Source organism: Peromyscus maniculatus, chromosome 3 (assembly GCF_049852395.1).
Source record: "Peromyscus maniculatus bairdii isolate BWxNUB_F1_BW_parent chromosome 3, HU_Pman_BW_mat_3.1, whole genome shotgun sequence".
Lineage (NCBI taxonomy): Eukaryota > Metazoa > Chordata > Mammalia > Rodentia > Cricetidae > Peromyscus > Peromyscus maniculatus.
In genome coordinates, this window is record NC_134854.1 from 56,050,539 (window position 1) to 56,065,032 (window position 14,494).

A 14,494-nucleotide genomic window follows, 5' to 3' on the forward strand; every position below is an offset into this window, starting at 1 on the left:
AGCGTGAGGGTTTTGCTGTCTGTTTGTTTAAGGGAAAGCGTGACTAACTTTTGGTTTCAGACTGCACCTAGACCATGTATCAGAAGGAGAGAAGGCTATGATGTGACATGTAAGGACACTGATGCAGAGTGGGAGGAGGGGCCGAAAAGGAGGCTTGGATGAGGCTAGTGTTGTTCCTATCATTGGCGAGTATTACACGCACATTTAGGAGGTGAATTGGCCAAGATTTGGGAGACCAGGGATGCTGGCCTGGATGGACTCAGGATGAGGACTGGAGTCACCGGGTAGATGTTGGTGTTATTCACCAAGAGGGTGAGAAGGGAGGAGGCAGGTGTCTTTCTTTTCCCGGCCTCACTTCCTTCGTAGCGCTTTTCGTATTTTGTTTTGTTTGTTTGTTTTTGTTTTTCGAGACAGGGTTTCTTTTTTTTTTTTTTTGGTTTTTCGAGACAGGGTTTCTCTGGGTAGCTTTGTGCCTTTCCTGGAACTCACTTGGTAGCCCAGGCTGGCCTCGAACTCACAGAGATCCGCCTGCCTCTGCCTCCCAAGTGCTGGGATTAAAGGCGTGCGCCACAACCGCCCGGCATTCGAGACAGGGTTTCTCTGCATAGCTTTTGGAGCCTGACCTGGAACTCACTCTGTAGACCAGGCTGGCCTCGAACTCACGGAGATCCACCTGCCTCTGCCTCCCACGTGCTGGGATTAAAGGCGTGTGCCACCACTGTCCAGCCGCCCTTTTGGTTTTCATAGTTGAATTTTTACCTCGCCTACTGTGACCACTGCTGCCAAGCAGCTCTGGTGAAATGTCAGTGTCCTGCAAGAATGAGGTCAAAGAATAGTGTATCGTGTGTGTGTGTGTGTGTGTGTGTGTGTGTGTGTGTGTGTGTGTGTATGCGTGTGTGGTCCCAAAAGAGGGAAAACAAAGCTGATAGCTGCAGAAACAGTTTAAGTTCTTAGCTCTGCCAGTTGTTTCTATTTGCTATTGTTAGGGTCCGAGAGAAGTCCCAAGACCACCAGTCACGTATGCAGTCAACAAGAGTGTTTATTAATATCCAGCATGTTGGGGTCTAACCTTCTGACCAAGCTGCAAAAGGTGACCCCGAGAGAAGCTCGAAGGCTCCTTTTAAGCAGGGTTGGGGGGATTCCAGGGAGAAGAGATTAGTCTGGGGCTGATTGGTGGGTTTAAACAAAAGGTTTATAGGATTGGTAGGTGGCTCTAGTGGTTAGGGACTTTCCGGCAGCAGGGCAGGAAAAGCTATCTTTAGCTGGCAGAAGGCTGAGGGCACCTGCTGAGCCAGCAGAAGGGTGTGAGGTGCCTGCTGATTGGTTGCCCCTCAGTTGTGGTTTTCCTCTAGAACTCCTTGCTCAGCACTAGTCAGCTCCAGTAAACGGAAACAGGCCTGGTCTCTGGCAGGGCTGCTAGGAGCGAGTCATGGCCCTGGTCTGGCTCTCCGGCCTCTCACTGTGTAATAGTTATACCTAAGAGGGACAGGAGGAGCCTCAGTGGGAAAAGCACTTGACATGCGAATGTGAAGACTGGAGTCCAGATCCCTAGCTGACTGTGTGTGGTGGCTCATCTGTAATCTCCGTGCTCGGGAGTGATAGACAAGGCATTTTCCAGAGCAAGCTGGCTAGCTAGACTAACAAAATAGGCTACCTCTGAGCTCAAGTGAGAGACCCTGCCTCAAAAAATAAAGTGGAGGGGCCTGGAGAGATGGCTCAGTGGTTAAGAGCATTTGACTGATCTTCCAGAGGTCCTGAGTTCAATTCCCAGCAACCACATGGTGGCTCACAACCATCTGTCATGGTATCAGATTCCTTCTTCTGGTGTATACATAAAAATACATGAATAAGCCGGGCGGTGGTGGCGCACGCCTTTAATCCCAGCACTCGGGAGGCAGAGGCAGGTGGATCTCTGTGAGTTCGAGGCCAGCCTGGTCTCCAAAGCGAGTTCCAGGAAAGGTGCAAAGCTACACAGAGAAACCCTGTCTCAAAAAAACAAAAAAACAAAAACAAAAACAAACAAACAAAAACATGAATAAATAAATCTAAAAAAGAAAAATAAGATGGAGCGCAATGGAGGACAGTACCTGATGTTGATCTCTGGCCTTCACACACACACACACACACACACACACACACACACGCACGCACGCACGCACGCACGCACGCACGCACGCACCTCACACATGCAAACACACATATACACACACACACACACACACACACACACTTGCACCTTACACATGCAAACACACATACACATATGCACACACATACAAGCGGAAGGAAGGAAGGAAGGAAGGAAGGAAGGAAGGAAGGAAGGAAGGAAGGAAGGAAGGAAGGAAGGAAGGAAGGGAAGAAGGAAGGAAGGGAAAAAGGATGGTACTTAAGGGTCAGGAGTGTATCTAGGTAGAGTGCTTGCCTGGTCCATATCATTCTCAGGGGCCCTGTGGTGTAACTTGTTGCACGCTCAGTTTGTCATCCAATTAAACAAGACAAACATAGACCAACACATACAAATTTGTAGCTGGGTGTGGAGTTAAGTCCTCGGCAGATGGCTACTTAGTATTAACCATTTTTTGATCTTGGGTTTTCTGTCACCACTCAAGCCAGATTGGTCCTCTCCTCTTCCACATCTTATCATCATGCTTTCCCGGGGCTTGCCCTGGGACCAGTTCCGTGGAATTTTCTGTGGCTCCTGCCATGTGTTCTGAATGGCGGAAGTAAATGCCACTTATCTCAGAACATTCTACCACCACGAGTGGCTGCTGCTTGCTAGACTTGGCTCTCATGGGGATGTGAGTGAGCGAGTTTTGGGAGATGTCCTTCCGGGTCCCCTGCGTGGGAGGAGGGCAGCTCTGCCGTTCTAGCCCCCTCTGAAAACTGTCCAGCGCTAAGCGAAGGGCTGAAGTGCTTTTCCCAGCTCCTTACTGAGCCTCTGGAGCAGTGGTTCTCAGCCTTCCTGATGCTGCCACCCTTTAATGCAGTTCCGCACGCTGTGGTGACCCCAACCAGAAGGTTGTTTTTGTTGCTACTTCATAACTGTAATTTTGCTACTGTTGTGAATCGTAATGTAAACATCTGTTTTCAGATATCAAGCAACCCTGTGGGAGAGCCATTTGACCCTCAGGAGGGGCCGTGACCCACATCTCCAAAGGATGTGCCCAGAACAAGTCATGTCCCTCTCTCATTAATTATTTCATTCTCGCATCAACCCTGCTGGGTGTGCCGTCTTTTCAGGGAGCCCTATCCCACCTCAGTCAGTTTTCAGGTTGGAACACCCAAAGCTTACCTGTGAGCCTGCCCACCTCCCTCCACCTGCCCTGGGAGCCCAGCCTTCTGAAAGAGTTCTCAAGTCACACCCTGTTTCTTAGGTGCTCTGGTGTCCTTATTCTTGAGTCCACAAAACTTATCAAGCCACAACGCATTTTCCACAGCTCGATGCACCTTGGTCTCCACAGCAGGAGGCTGGAGGGGCATCAGCCACACACAGGTCAGAGTGAGGGTAGATTTGTAGGTACCGCCCTCTGACTCAGGCACTACATTAACCCTCCTCTCTTGGAGCTCCGTCTCCCTTCCTGGTATTCTCTGTCTTGGCTCTTGAGGGGAAGACAGAAGGAGAACTTGCTCTGGTTGCCATGGATTCTACCGTCATCAGCTGCGAGTTGCCCAGCTCCCTGGTGAGTGCTGGTCGGGGGGTGGAGGGGAGCAGGCTAGAGGCCTCAGGATGAGCTCTGCCTCCTGACCCCTTTCCTTCAGGTTCATGTCATCAGACAGGAGTGGCTTCTCCCTCCTTGGCTCCTCCAGGGCCATTTACCTCCAGCCACCCTCCCAGCAGACACCGGACTTTCTCTGAGCCTTGAGCTGTAAATAAAATGAAGGAATGGGGAGGAGGCAGAAGGTGGGGCCAGGTTTCCTCACAATGCTCCCACCCTTCTGTTTGCTCAGGCTTTGTTTACCAAGTGGTCTCTGGATGGGAGCCCCTGTGTGTTTCCCAGCCTCTGGGCATTAGGCGAGGCTTTCTTTCCAAGTTCCTTCTGAACCAAGCAGAGAGAAGCAGAAGACAGCGTACCCCGGGCTCAACAGGTGCTTCTCTTTCTGTTTTACACGAGAGAAACCCGAGATCCAGATAAGTCTGCTCACAGTAACCCATGGAGGCCTCTCTAGCCAGTCCCAGAACCCTGGCCCCGCCACCCTCCCGGACCTGTTTTGGTCACCTAAACATAACATAACAGGGCAGGCTGAGTGGAGACCCTATGTCTTTGCCATCACCCATCCAGGGACAAAGGGCCTCTCTCTTCAGACTCAGCCAAACGGTTGGTTGGCGATAGCGACCACCATGAACCTGAGTTAGGTTCTTTTGTTGTTGTTTTTCCAGACAAGGTTTCTCTGTGTGGCTTTGGAGCCTGTCCTGGATCTCGCTCTGTAGACCAGGCTGGCCTCGAACTCACAGAGATCCACCTGGCTCTGCCTCCCGAGTGCTGGAATTAAAGGCATGTGCCACTGCTGCCTGGCTGAGTTAGGTTCTTGTCTGCTCTCTGGATCCAAACACAGGCTTGATCCTCTCTGTCATATTTCTGGCAAGGGTCCCTAGTGTTCTTCTCTGACAAAATAATGGAGCTTCAGAGAAAAAGACTTGGTCTCATCACACAATTATTTTTGTTATGCTTTTGGGAGATTAAAAAAATTAGCGAAATATGCTGAAGATTCCATTTCCTCCTCAGGAATGTTGAATTTCCTAAATTTGAACTTCTGTGAGACAAATCTTTCATGGAGAGTGGAGGGCTTGCATGAACTTTTCCTGGGGTGGTATAAACAAATGTCTACTCACCCCAGATAGGGCACTGACGACAGACCAGTCCCACCCAAGTCTAGCATAGTGAACAAGAGTCTATTTGGCTTACTTACAGGAACATGGGTGACCCAAAAGCAGCTTTGGGTCATAATTGAAAATTCTTACCCTGTCATGGATGCTGACTTCTCTGGAGCTGTGTAGATGGAGTTCTCCCTAAAATTAACTTCCCATACACTGTATACTCTAGCCCACGTGAAGCTGGGAAGGATCACATTCAGGTAGCAGGGAGGTGCAAAAGAGTGTGGCTGAAATCTCAGAGGAGGGTCTAAGGACCTTCTCCACTCATCCTTCCGTGAGGGACATCAACAGGCCCACTCTCGTGGATCTGAGTAGTCGAAAGTGCCCTGATGCAGATGGTAATGCTGGTTGTGTTCAGAGGAAGGTCTTGAAAACATTCCACCTCTTCCTTCAGCCTTTACATTCTCCTTACCACACCCCCTTCAGCAATGTTCTCCAAGCTTGTAGGGGGTGACACAGATACATGATTATTTCTTCCATCTCTGGCTGAATATCAGGCTATCAGGCTATTATATAGCAAGGGTCGCTTAGCCCCAGGGGCTTGACTGGTTATGAATCTCTACAGTACACTTCTGATTGTAAAAGGTTTCCTTCCGTGGTAACTGAGGCTCACAGTGGTGGTAATGCTGTGGGCAGACACACAAAGGTGTAGAAACCAATTGGGCAGGCATATCACATCTAGTCAGTAAAACGACAGCATTTGCTGCTGCCCCATTGGGGTCCATGGCTTTCCTAGCCCCAGGATTCTGTCCTGGACGACAACATCACATGTGAGTAGTTCCCCCCTGTGGCCTTAAATCCAATGGAAAAGGTTGTTGTTGTTGTATTCACAATGATTGTACCACTCTTACATCGGTGAGTTCCTCTTGTCTGTCACTTTGACACCACAGTGTAGAGTGTCTCATAGCTCCGCGGACTGTTGATTATCTTCTTCCTCTAGTAGCCCGCAGAATGCCTTCTGGTAGACCCATCAGCAGGGAGGGGTTGTCCAGTGGAGTCCTGTTTGGATTTCTCCGTGTCCTGTAGCTAAAACACACAGGTGTCTTCAGCAGTGGGAATAATTGACCATCTAGTTCTGCATGCACCCAACAGCAGTGGCAATAGCCTTTATGGTTTGCAGGGCCTGTGGGCTGGGGCGGGCTTTCCTGGTCAACAACTCATGGTGGGCGTAGGAGGGGTAGCCTACCCTGGCACCAGGACTTTATGGCTTTAGGGAACATCTCTTTCCACCCACACAGGGTACCTCCATTTGAACTCTTCCAGCATTATTTTGACATCTTATTGGCATAGCTGCTGTAGGGTTTTCTCACTCACCTCGTTGGGTATCATCTCCGTCTCACTAAACCACGAGGCTCCTACGAATTTCACTGTGCCTGACCTATGACCCTGGGTGAGCCGAGCTCTCTCGGGTGTGTTTGCACATCGTTCAGATGCTTTTCTAAGTCCGTGAAAGACTCAGAGGTCAGCACCATGCCATCTACAGAGAGGGCGAGAGGGTCTCCGATCTAGCGCCATCTGTTCCAGGCGGGTGCCGGTGGGTCTCAGGAGTCAACAACTCAGGGGGTACTAAAGAAGACTGTTAGCTCAGCCTAGCCCGTACAGAACAACCCATCTTCACTGTGTCAGCTGTTCCCACAGAAAATGTTGGCTGCAGTGGTGTCTTTGGGAGGCGCTGCTTAGGTCAGCCCCCACCATCTCCAAGAGATGCTTGGCTCTCATTCTAGGGTGTGCCAAGTGCCTTCCCGGATCTCTCCACCCCCAAGAGGCTAGGCCAGGTCAAGAGGAAGCAGAGCCCTGCCTGAACCAGCTGGGGCCCTCATAGGCTCCCATCTGCTGTCTCTTAATTGATCCTATCTGGCTCCTGAAAGGGCCCAGAGCTGGGCACACAATCTCCACTCCCAGGGGAGAAATGTGAACAGAGTACTCAGGGCAAAAACTTGCCTCCTTCTAGGTGAAGTTCAGTCTTTAAAAAAATGAATTTACTTATTTATTTATTTGCACACACCATTCTACTTCTGCGTCCACTAACTGGTGCCCATCACGCTCCATGTTCCTGGTGGTCACAAGGCTCTAGCATCCACCTAAGCCCTAATATCTAGCACATTAGTAGGAGACCAATAAACCTGCAGTTCTAAGGGGGGGGGGGCTCCTGTCACTCGGCCTGGTCCTCGCCTCAGGCTGCACGGGCTGCTCCTTTAGGAGGGGGCTGTTGTGGGTCCCACCCCACCGGGCTCCTTCCTCCATGACAGGGGACACACTGGGGATCACCAGTGTGGCCCAGCTGCCCCTGTGGTGATCTGCACTGGACCCTGGGGCTTTCCAAAGGCCGGCAACCGCAGCATTTGAGTGTCTGGCAGTTTTCTCCCAGAAACCCCAGCTCCGTGCAGACGCTGCTGTGTATGCTTCTTGACCCAGACAGTCCCCTTTCCTTGTCTTTCTTTTTCTCCTCCCTTATTGATGGCTTTAGTACTTCACAAGCCCAGTTTGCATCCTAGCCTATGTCACCTAGTCCCCAGATCCCCGGCCTGTGAAGCTCAGTGAATGCACAAAAGCCTGGGGCCAGTCGGAGGTCCTGCCGGAATTCTCTTCCTTCCTAATTCTCCAGCCAACAAACGCCGTCCTGTGCGCCCCGGTAAACTGGGCGCCATTCGCCACCTCTCTCCTGCTCAGGCCCTTCACTATCCTTTCTTCCTTGATCTCTCCTTCCTCATTGTTAGATTTGTCCCACGGACTCCAGGTTTCTGGAGTCCAGGAAGGGCTGTTCAACACCGATCTATTTGTACTCTGCTTCCTTGTGGCTGTCCAGCCAGCCGATATTGACATCTGACCCTTCATTTTCAGCTCTCCCCACCCCCAATTTAGAGGCTAGTGAGGGCAATAGTGTGTGTGGGTTTTGTTGACTTTCTTTTCTGTTATAATTCTTCCTTACGTGTTTGTTTGTTTGTTGTTGTTGTTGTTTCTGGGCTGATGGCACAGCCTCGTTGCATGGCTTATCACCCGCAGCAGGGGCAGGAAAACTGCAGCTCCCTTACGGTCACAGTCCGTATGTGCTGCTTCAGAAACTGCAGTGTACTCTCCGGTCTGTCAGCCATCCTTGGGACGTCCTTGTGAGGGAGTCAGATCCACTGGAATTGGAGTTGCAGATAGTTGTGAACTGCCCTGTGGGTGCTGGGAATTGAACCCGGGTCCTATGGAAGAGCACAGCCAGTGCTCTTAACCGCTGAGCCATCTCTCCAACCCGTAAGTTCTTATTTTTAAAAATGTGGTTTCTCGTGCAGGATCAGCTCTCATATGACTGTTTTGAAGCAAATACAGAAGCAGTTTCTGTAACTGTGAGGTGACCTGTGTGGACATAAAGAATTCAGACAATTGTGAGGACCGCAGACTGGCAAAGTCTTTGACGTTGGCTCCCAGCCTGTCACAGTGTCTGCTGTCTCTTCACCTTCCAGGGAGTCCCAGAGATCCTGGAAAGGCTGTGTGGTGAATTTGCTGGCTGTAGCCACAGAACTGAAGTATCACAGACGAGAGCTCATTCCCTCATAGGCTGCACAAGGCACCCCCCACACCACACACCCCAGGAGTGTCCTAGATGCTAGCTGAGAAGACAGAGCCTGGGGTGGTCGGTCATGCTGGGAGTGACAGGCTGCATGTGCCCAGCACTTCTCTGTTTGTGTTTCTTTCTGAGTTTCCCACCCAGGATCAGTCAACCAGTCTCCCACAGGCTCTCTCCTTCTGCCTCCTCTTCCCTAGGGTTCCTTTCTCAGCGGCACGCCCTCACAGGCTCTTACATAACTTCACTCAATCCTCACCAGATGTGGCCAGAGGCCACCACTTCCTCCAGCAGCTTCTCTTTCTTTAGTCCAGCTTTGACCCTTGAAGAAGGACAGATTTCTTCCATGTGCAACCCAAGGACCAAGCAGTATCAATACAGTTGGACAGATACGAGATTTCAAAAGTTCTCTAAATATGTAAGGGCAGAGATTTAAAAGCAACACACGCGCACACAAAACCCACCATTAGACGACTTTCATAATCATTTCTTGATGTATTTGTCCACCTGCTTTATCAGCTCAATGAACGCCAACAATGTTCTAGAATGAAGCAAGGCTCTTAGGTTTTTGTTTTAGAATCTAGTGGTAGAAGATTTACGAACAAATGTTTTACATGGGAACAAAATAGTTCCGCAGAGCTGAGCTGAGGCGAGCTCAGTAGACTCCGTATCAGGAAGTATGAAGCTGGTTCATGGCTCCCTCCCGCAGTGTGCCGCACTGGGCTTTCTTCATTAGCACTGGTGTACGTGGGTATACACCAGGAAGGGATTAGGTTGAGTATTTGCATTCTCCCCCTGTGGAGGGACTGACTTCCTGCACCTCCGGGGATGCGGTGTGGCTTCTCTCTCCACATCCCCATCCCCTCCAGCCAGTACTTCTCCTAAGTTTGAGCTCTCTAGGGGAATGTGGTTACTGCTCGTACAGCAATGGCCAGCGGGTGAGTTGGCCCCTATGAGTCATTGGCAACATCCAGAGATATGTTGGGTCATCAGGGCTAGGAGAGAGGAGGGGCCAGGAATGGTACTGAACATAATACAGTGCATAGGTCAGCCACCTCCAGCCCCCACCCCACAGGGCTCACAAAGAATTCTCCAGTCCAAAGTGTCAGTAGTGCCGAGATTGCAAGACCTCACTGAGAAAACAACGGTCCCTGTTATTTGTGGAGGTGCTTTCTGAGACCCCTGAGGAGTCCTTCCTGACACTTCAGGTAGTGCTGAACTGTATCGTTTCTCTCTATAAACACACATCTAAACATGTATTTGTGGTGTGTGTGTGTGTGTGTACTTTCTCCTGTCCACTGTACAATGCCACCGCATGGTATCACTATGTCTTTCTGTGCTCCTTCACATACTACTCTTGTATGTTGGGGTCCTAACTGGGTAAAATAAGGGGTGCTTGACTACACGTCCTGTGATTCTAAGACAGTTGGCCTGATACCCAGGACAGCTACTCAGAGAGTGACCAGAAGGTAGCACGTATAACGTGGGTATGCTAGACTAAAGGATAATTCCCTTCCCAGGCAGGGGCGTAGGTCTGTGTAGTAGCACCCCATCTCACTGCTCAGCATGGCACAGTTTAAGACATAAAGCTCAGGACTGGAGAGGAAGCTCCGGGGCTAAGGGCGTACTGTTCTCGCAGAGGGACCCAAGTTCAGTTCTTGGTACCTCTGTTGGATAGCGTACAATCCCATGTATCTCCAGTCCCAGGCAGGCTGACACTCTTATCTGGCCTCCATGGGCACTTAGATTCATGTATATGTACACACACACACACACACACACACACACACACACACACACACACTTAAAAATGATAAAATTAAAATTTTAAATGTAAAGCTTATGAACATGTTTCTTTTTGGATTTTTTCATTTAATATTTTCTTTTTTTTTTTTTTTTTTTTTTTTTTTTTTTTGGTTTTTCGAGACAGGGTTTCTCTGTGTAGCTTTGCGCCTCTCCTGGGACTCACTTGGTAGCCCAGGCTGGCCTCGAACTCACAGAGATCCGCCTGGCTCTGCCTCCCGAGTGCTGGGATTAAAGGCGTGCGCCACCACCGCCCGGCTCATTTAATATTTTCAAGCTATATATCCAAGGCTGGCCTTGGATAACTGAAACCTTGGGAAGAGAGACTTCCAGTAGTGGGAGCAGGGCATACTGGATACCGTTCCGTAGGGATGGCATTTCAGAAGGTTTAAGAACAGCTACACAGTTCTTGATCTGATATTGTTCTCACCCTCCACCATCTCACACTTCTCTGGAGTGGAGCCACTGATCCGTTAGGCAGAGAACACACAGTGCTCCAGTCCTTGGTATTCTAGAAGCTCATGAAGATGTTTTCATTTGTTTTAAAATGAGATGGAAGGGGCTAGGGGTGTAGTTCAGAGTGTACCTAGCGCAGAGGAGGCTCTAGGTTTGACCCGTAGGCTCTGGGTTTGATCTCCGGTGTTGCTAAATAAAGATTCAGATGAAAAATGCACTTTGAGGGAATTTAACACATGGCTCACTTTCCTACTAAGCTAATCCACAAATATTTTAAATAATTTCCCTGCAAAGAAAGGAACATACAGGGTCAATGTGATTAACGCCGGCCCATGAGGTTATGAGCTGCCACTGCTCCAGGGATGTTCCCTGAGGTGGGGCTGCAGCGTGGGATACTCAGGTGTGAAGGTGGACTTGGAGGAAGTGACCTCAATAACCTTTGCAGGACTGTCTCCAGCTGCCCACACTACCCTTAGGGCAGTCCTGGCTCTGCCCTGTGGTCTGACCAGGGCCCAGGGACATATCAGCTAGAATGACTTGATCCCCATGCTAATAGCTTTGCTACCTCTGGCCACACCAGAGATGATGTTTCCAGGTTCTGTTGCCGGAGGGCTTCTCTCCAGGTTCCCCAAGCCCCGCAGTCCCACAATCCACATATAAAATAATCACTCAGACGCTTATATCACTTATAAACTGTATGGCCGTGGCAGGCTTCTTGCTAACTGTTCTTTTATCTTAAATTAACCCATTTTTATAAATCTATACCTTGCCACGTGGCTGGTGGCTTCCCAGCGTCTTCACATGCTGCTTGTCCTGGCGGTGGCTGCAGTGTCTCTCCTCCTTCTTCCTGTTTCCCCAATTCTCCTCTCTCTTTGTCCCGCCTATACTTCCTGCCTGGTCACTGGCCATCAGAGTTTTATTTATATAGAGCGATATCCACAACAAGGTTCCTCTACCTCCAATCAGGTGTCTCAGTGTCAGCCATAAGCATGTGTCAGCCCTGCCTTTTATGGACGGTCATGGTGAACACAACAGTTAATAGTTATAGACGGTCGGGCTGTGTCAAGCCCTGGACTGTGTGTTTTGTGCTGCAAAGTAGTTTTCTCAACCACCTAGATTTATTTATATAGATAAGAACATGGAGACAGAAATATTATTAATTTGCCCACGATGAATAAGCAATACAGTCAATAAGTTGGAATAAAAACCTATAATTCCAAGTTAATTGTTGGTTAAACTGTAGGAATGCAAATTGGCTGTTGGCTCTGGGTTATTCTGTTAATAACCGTTTGCATTAATCTGTTATTTTCATTCAATTCACATTGATGGCAGGGACTGCAGAACAAGCTGGTGTGATAAAGAAAAGCAAGGCTATTATCATTTTTCTGCTCCTTCTTCCCTGATGTTCCCTGAGCCGTAGATGAGGAGCTGTGATACAGATGTATCCATGGGATCTGGGCTCTGCATAGTCTGTTGATCTCTGCCTTGTGTCCAGTTTTGACTGTCTGGGATGGCCTCCATTTGCTGTAAAAAGAGGCCTCTTGGATGAGGAGTGGTAGCTACACTTATCTGTGGTATAAGGAGAAGATTTAGAATAAGGAGTCATGCTGGTCTACTGAAATGATGGTACGGTAGTAGGTTTGGGTTTTTTTCTAATGTCCGTGATCTCACTAGCCCTGGGAAGCTGGCTAGGCTTCTGGTAGCAGGCACGATTCCTCTCCTGTTGTATGGGCCCTAAGTCCAATTAAACAGCTGTTGGTTGCCCCTGGCATGTGGATGCCACCTTTAGGGGTGTCTTGCCATGCTGGTCATTGTCATGGTTCATAGATGGGTGCAGCTGGGTACTGTGTAATTGCTTTCCTCCCTGTGAAGCTTGCAAAGTATTTTCTGGAAACACGAAGGCCAGATCGTAGGAAAGAGGCTTTCAGGTGAGATCCAGCTGAAGTCACCTGAGTCCTGTGTCCTAAGTGTATGGTGTCTTTAGACATAGGGACTGGAGCTACCCTCAGTTCCTGAAAGGAAAACCACCTAGTTTTTTACTTGAAGGAATGTTCCCATCTGCTCCCTGGCGAAGTTGTCTCTCTGCCAAGGCTTTGGGTCAACTCCCTCCCCTTCCACAGTCCAAGACTTAAGAGTCTTTAACACAGATGCCTGATGTAGGGGACAAGGTGACACTGTTCTTTTTTCTCTGTCTCTGTGTTGCCTAGCTGACTAGCCCTGCTGATGCCTGTCCTAGGCCTCTTGTGTCTGGAACGGTCCCACCATGCAGCTGAAGTCAGGAAGTCTAGTTATTTCCTCCTGGAGTGCTCACACACGCTCTTTTCTTGTTTCTGCAGAGGGGCGACGATGTGCTCAGCCCCCACACTCAAGGACAAGGCAAGAAGCAGGATATTCAGAAGTACCCTAGCAGCAGTCATCTGGCCTACGGCATCCTGGACAGACCACCATGGTATCTCTGCATCTTCTTGGGGATCCAGGTAAGACTACCTACCAGCACTGGGTCCCGGGAAGTTCTGTATGGAACAACCACCCATCTAATTAGTCAGGATCAATCTCAGCTGCTGCCATAGCCTCCCCACCGACCCCAGATCTCTCCCTCAGCATGCCAGGATGAGTGTTGGCTTTTAGAAAAGGATGCTGAACCCTTCTGAAGTGACTCTTGGTTAAAGGTCCACTTCACTTAGGCGAGGCCCCAGAGAAGGCAGAGCGGCACCAGCTAAGCACCTTCCACAGAGGCGGCTCCGTCAGCGGTCTCCCTCCCTGTTTCAGTTTTCATGAACTGCCACTCCAGGATCAAGAGGATTATTGGAAAACAGGAAGGAGTTAGCCCTGATAAGTGCCGTTCACCACTGTTACCAGACAGTCAGTGAGAAAGGAAACACGGGTGGATTCCAGGCCTGGAGAATGCTGTGGCTTTCTATTAGCCTAGCTGGCGGCAGGCCAAAGAAGTGTGTATAAGATGCTATCGAGGGTGGGGGGTGGGGGCTGTAGCTTAGAAGTTCTATGTTTACCTGATATGTGAGGCCCTGTGTTCAGTACACAGTCTCAGCAAAAACGGGTTGTAAAGGATTAAACTTGTGCTATTTTCCACGGGATCACGGGAGAAATGGGAGATCATAAGAACGTGCCTTGAAATACTCCTGCTTTCTTTCCTGAAAACTCTGTCACTTCCTTGGGAGCAGCCAAACCATCTTTGTTCATCATTGGTTCGTGCAAGCTGTCAGGGAGTTTAAAGTCTTCCCTGCTTCCCTACACCCCCACCCCATCTGTCCAAGAGCAGTGCTGGTCATGTTGTTTGGATTATTCCAGAACATTCATTGAGGGGATTCATTAGACCTGTGTCTAATTCATTGGTTGACAGGTCCCTTTCAGACATTGCTCAACGTGGTGACAAGAGCTGGGCCTGCCCCGTAAAGAAGCCGTGGCAGTTAATTTCCTGCCTGCTACCCTCTTGTTACCCTCCTATATGACTAGAAGATCCCTTGGAGGAGGAGGAGGAGGAGGGGGGGGAGGGGGAGGGGGAGGGGGAGGGGAGGGGGAGGAGGAGGAGGGGACATAGATAACTATACAAAGGGTCTAATTTGTGTGGGCTTGGACCAACATCCAAGACCCTTGGTATGACTCCAAACAGAACTAGCTGCAGCCCATGAGTGAGCAGTTCCCCAGACCCCATCAGACTGCCCATTCTGAGACCAGAGTGTGTGAAATAGTGGCTCCTTCCTGTACCATATTAATTGCTCTCTGTCTATAACCTACATCCATCCAGTTTATCCCCTTGGTAGCTGAGGCTGCATGCTATGACTTCTAACCTG

At 49.6% G+C, this 14,494-nt stretch overlaps 1 protein-coding gene across 2 annotated transcripts in view; it reads left to right on the top strand.

Moving 5' to 3' along the window:
• Positions 1-3,538: 3,538 nt before the first annotated feature.
• The window catches only part of LOC102919030 (solute carrier family 23 member 1-like), a 44,400-nt gene continuing 33,444 nt past the window's right edge, over positions 3,539-14,494 (top strand). Inside the window, exons 1-2 of one of the 2 annotated variants that reach the window (XM_016008680.3) lie at positions 3,539-3,680; positions 13,019-13,159. In XM_016008680.3, coding sequence (XP_015864166.2) covers positions 3,639-3,680; positions 13,019-13,159 — 183 coding nt within the window. In that variant the 5' untranslated portion in view covers positions 3,539-3,638. Of the gene's footprint in view, positions 3,681-3,977; positions 4,087-13,018; positions 13,160-14,494 lie in introns of those variants that run through there. The other variant, XM_076566520.1, reaches the window with a different exon arrangement.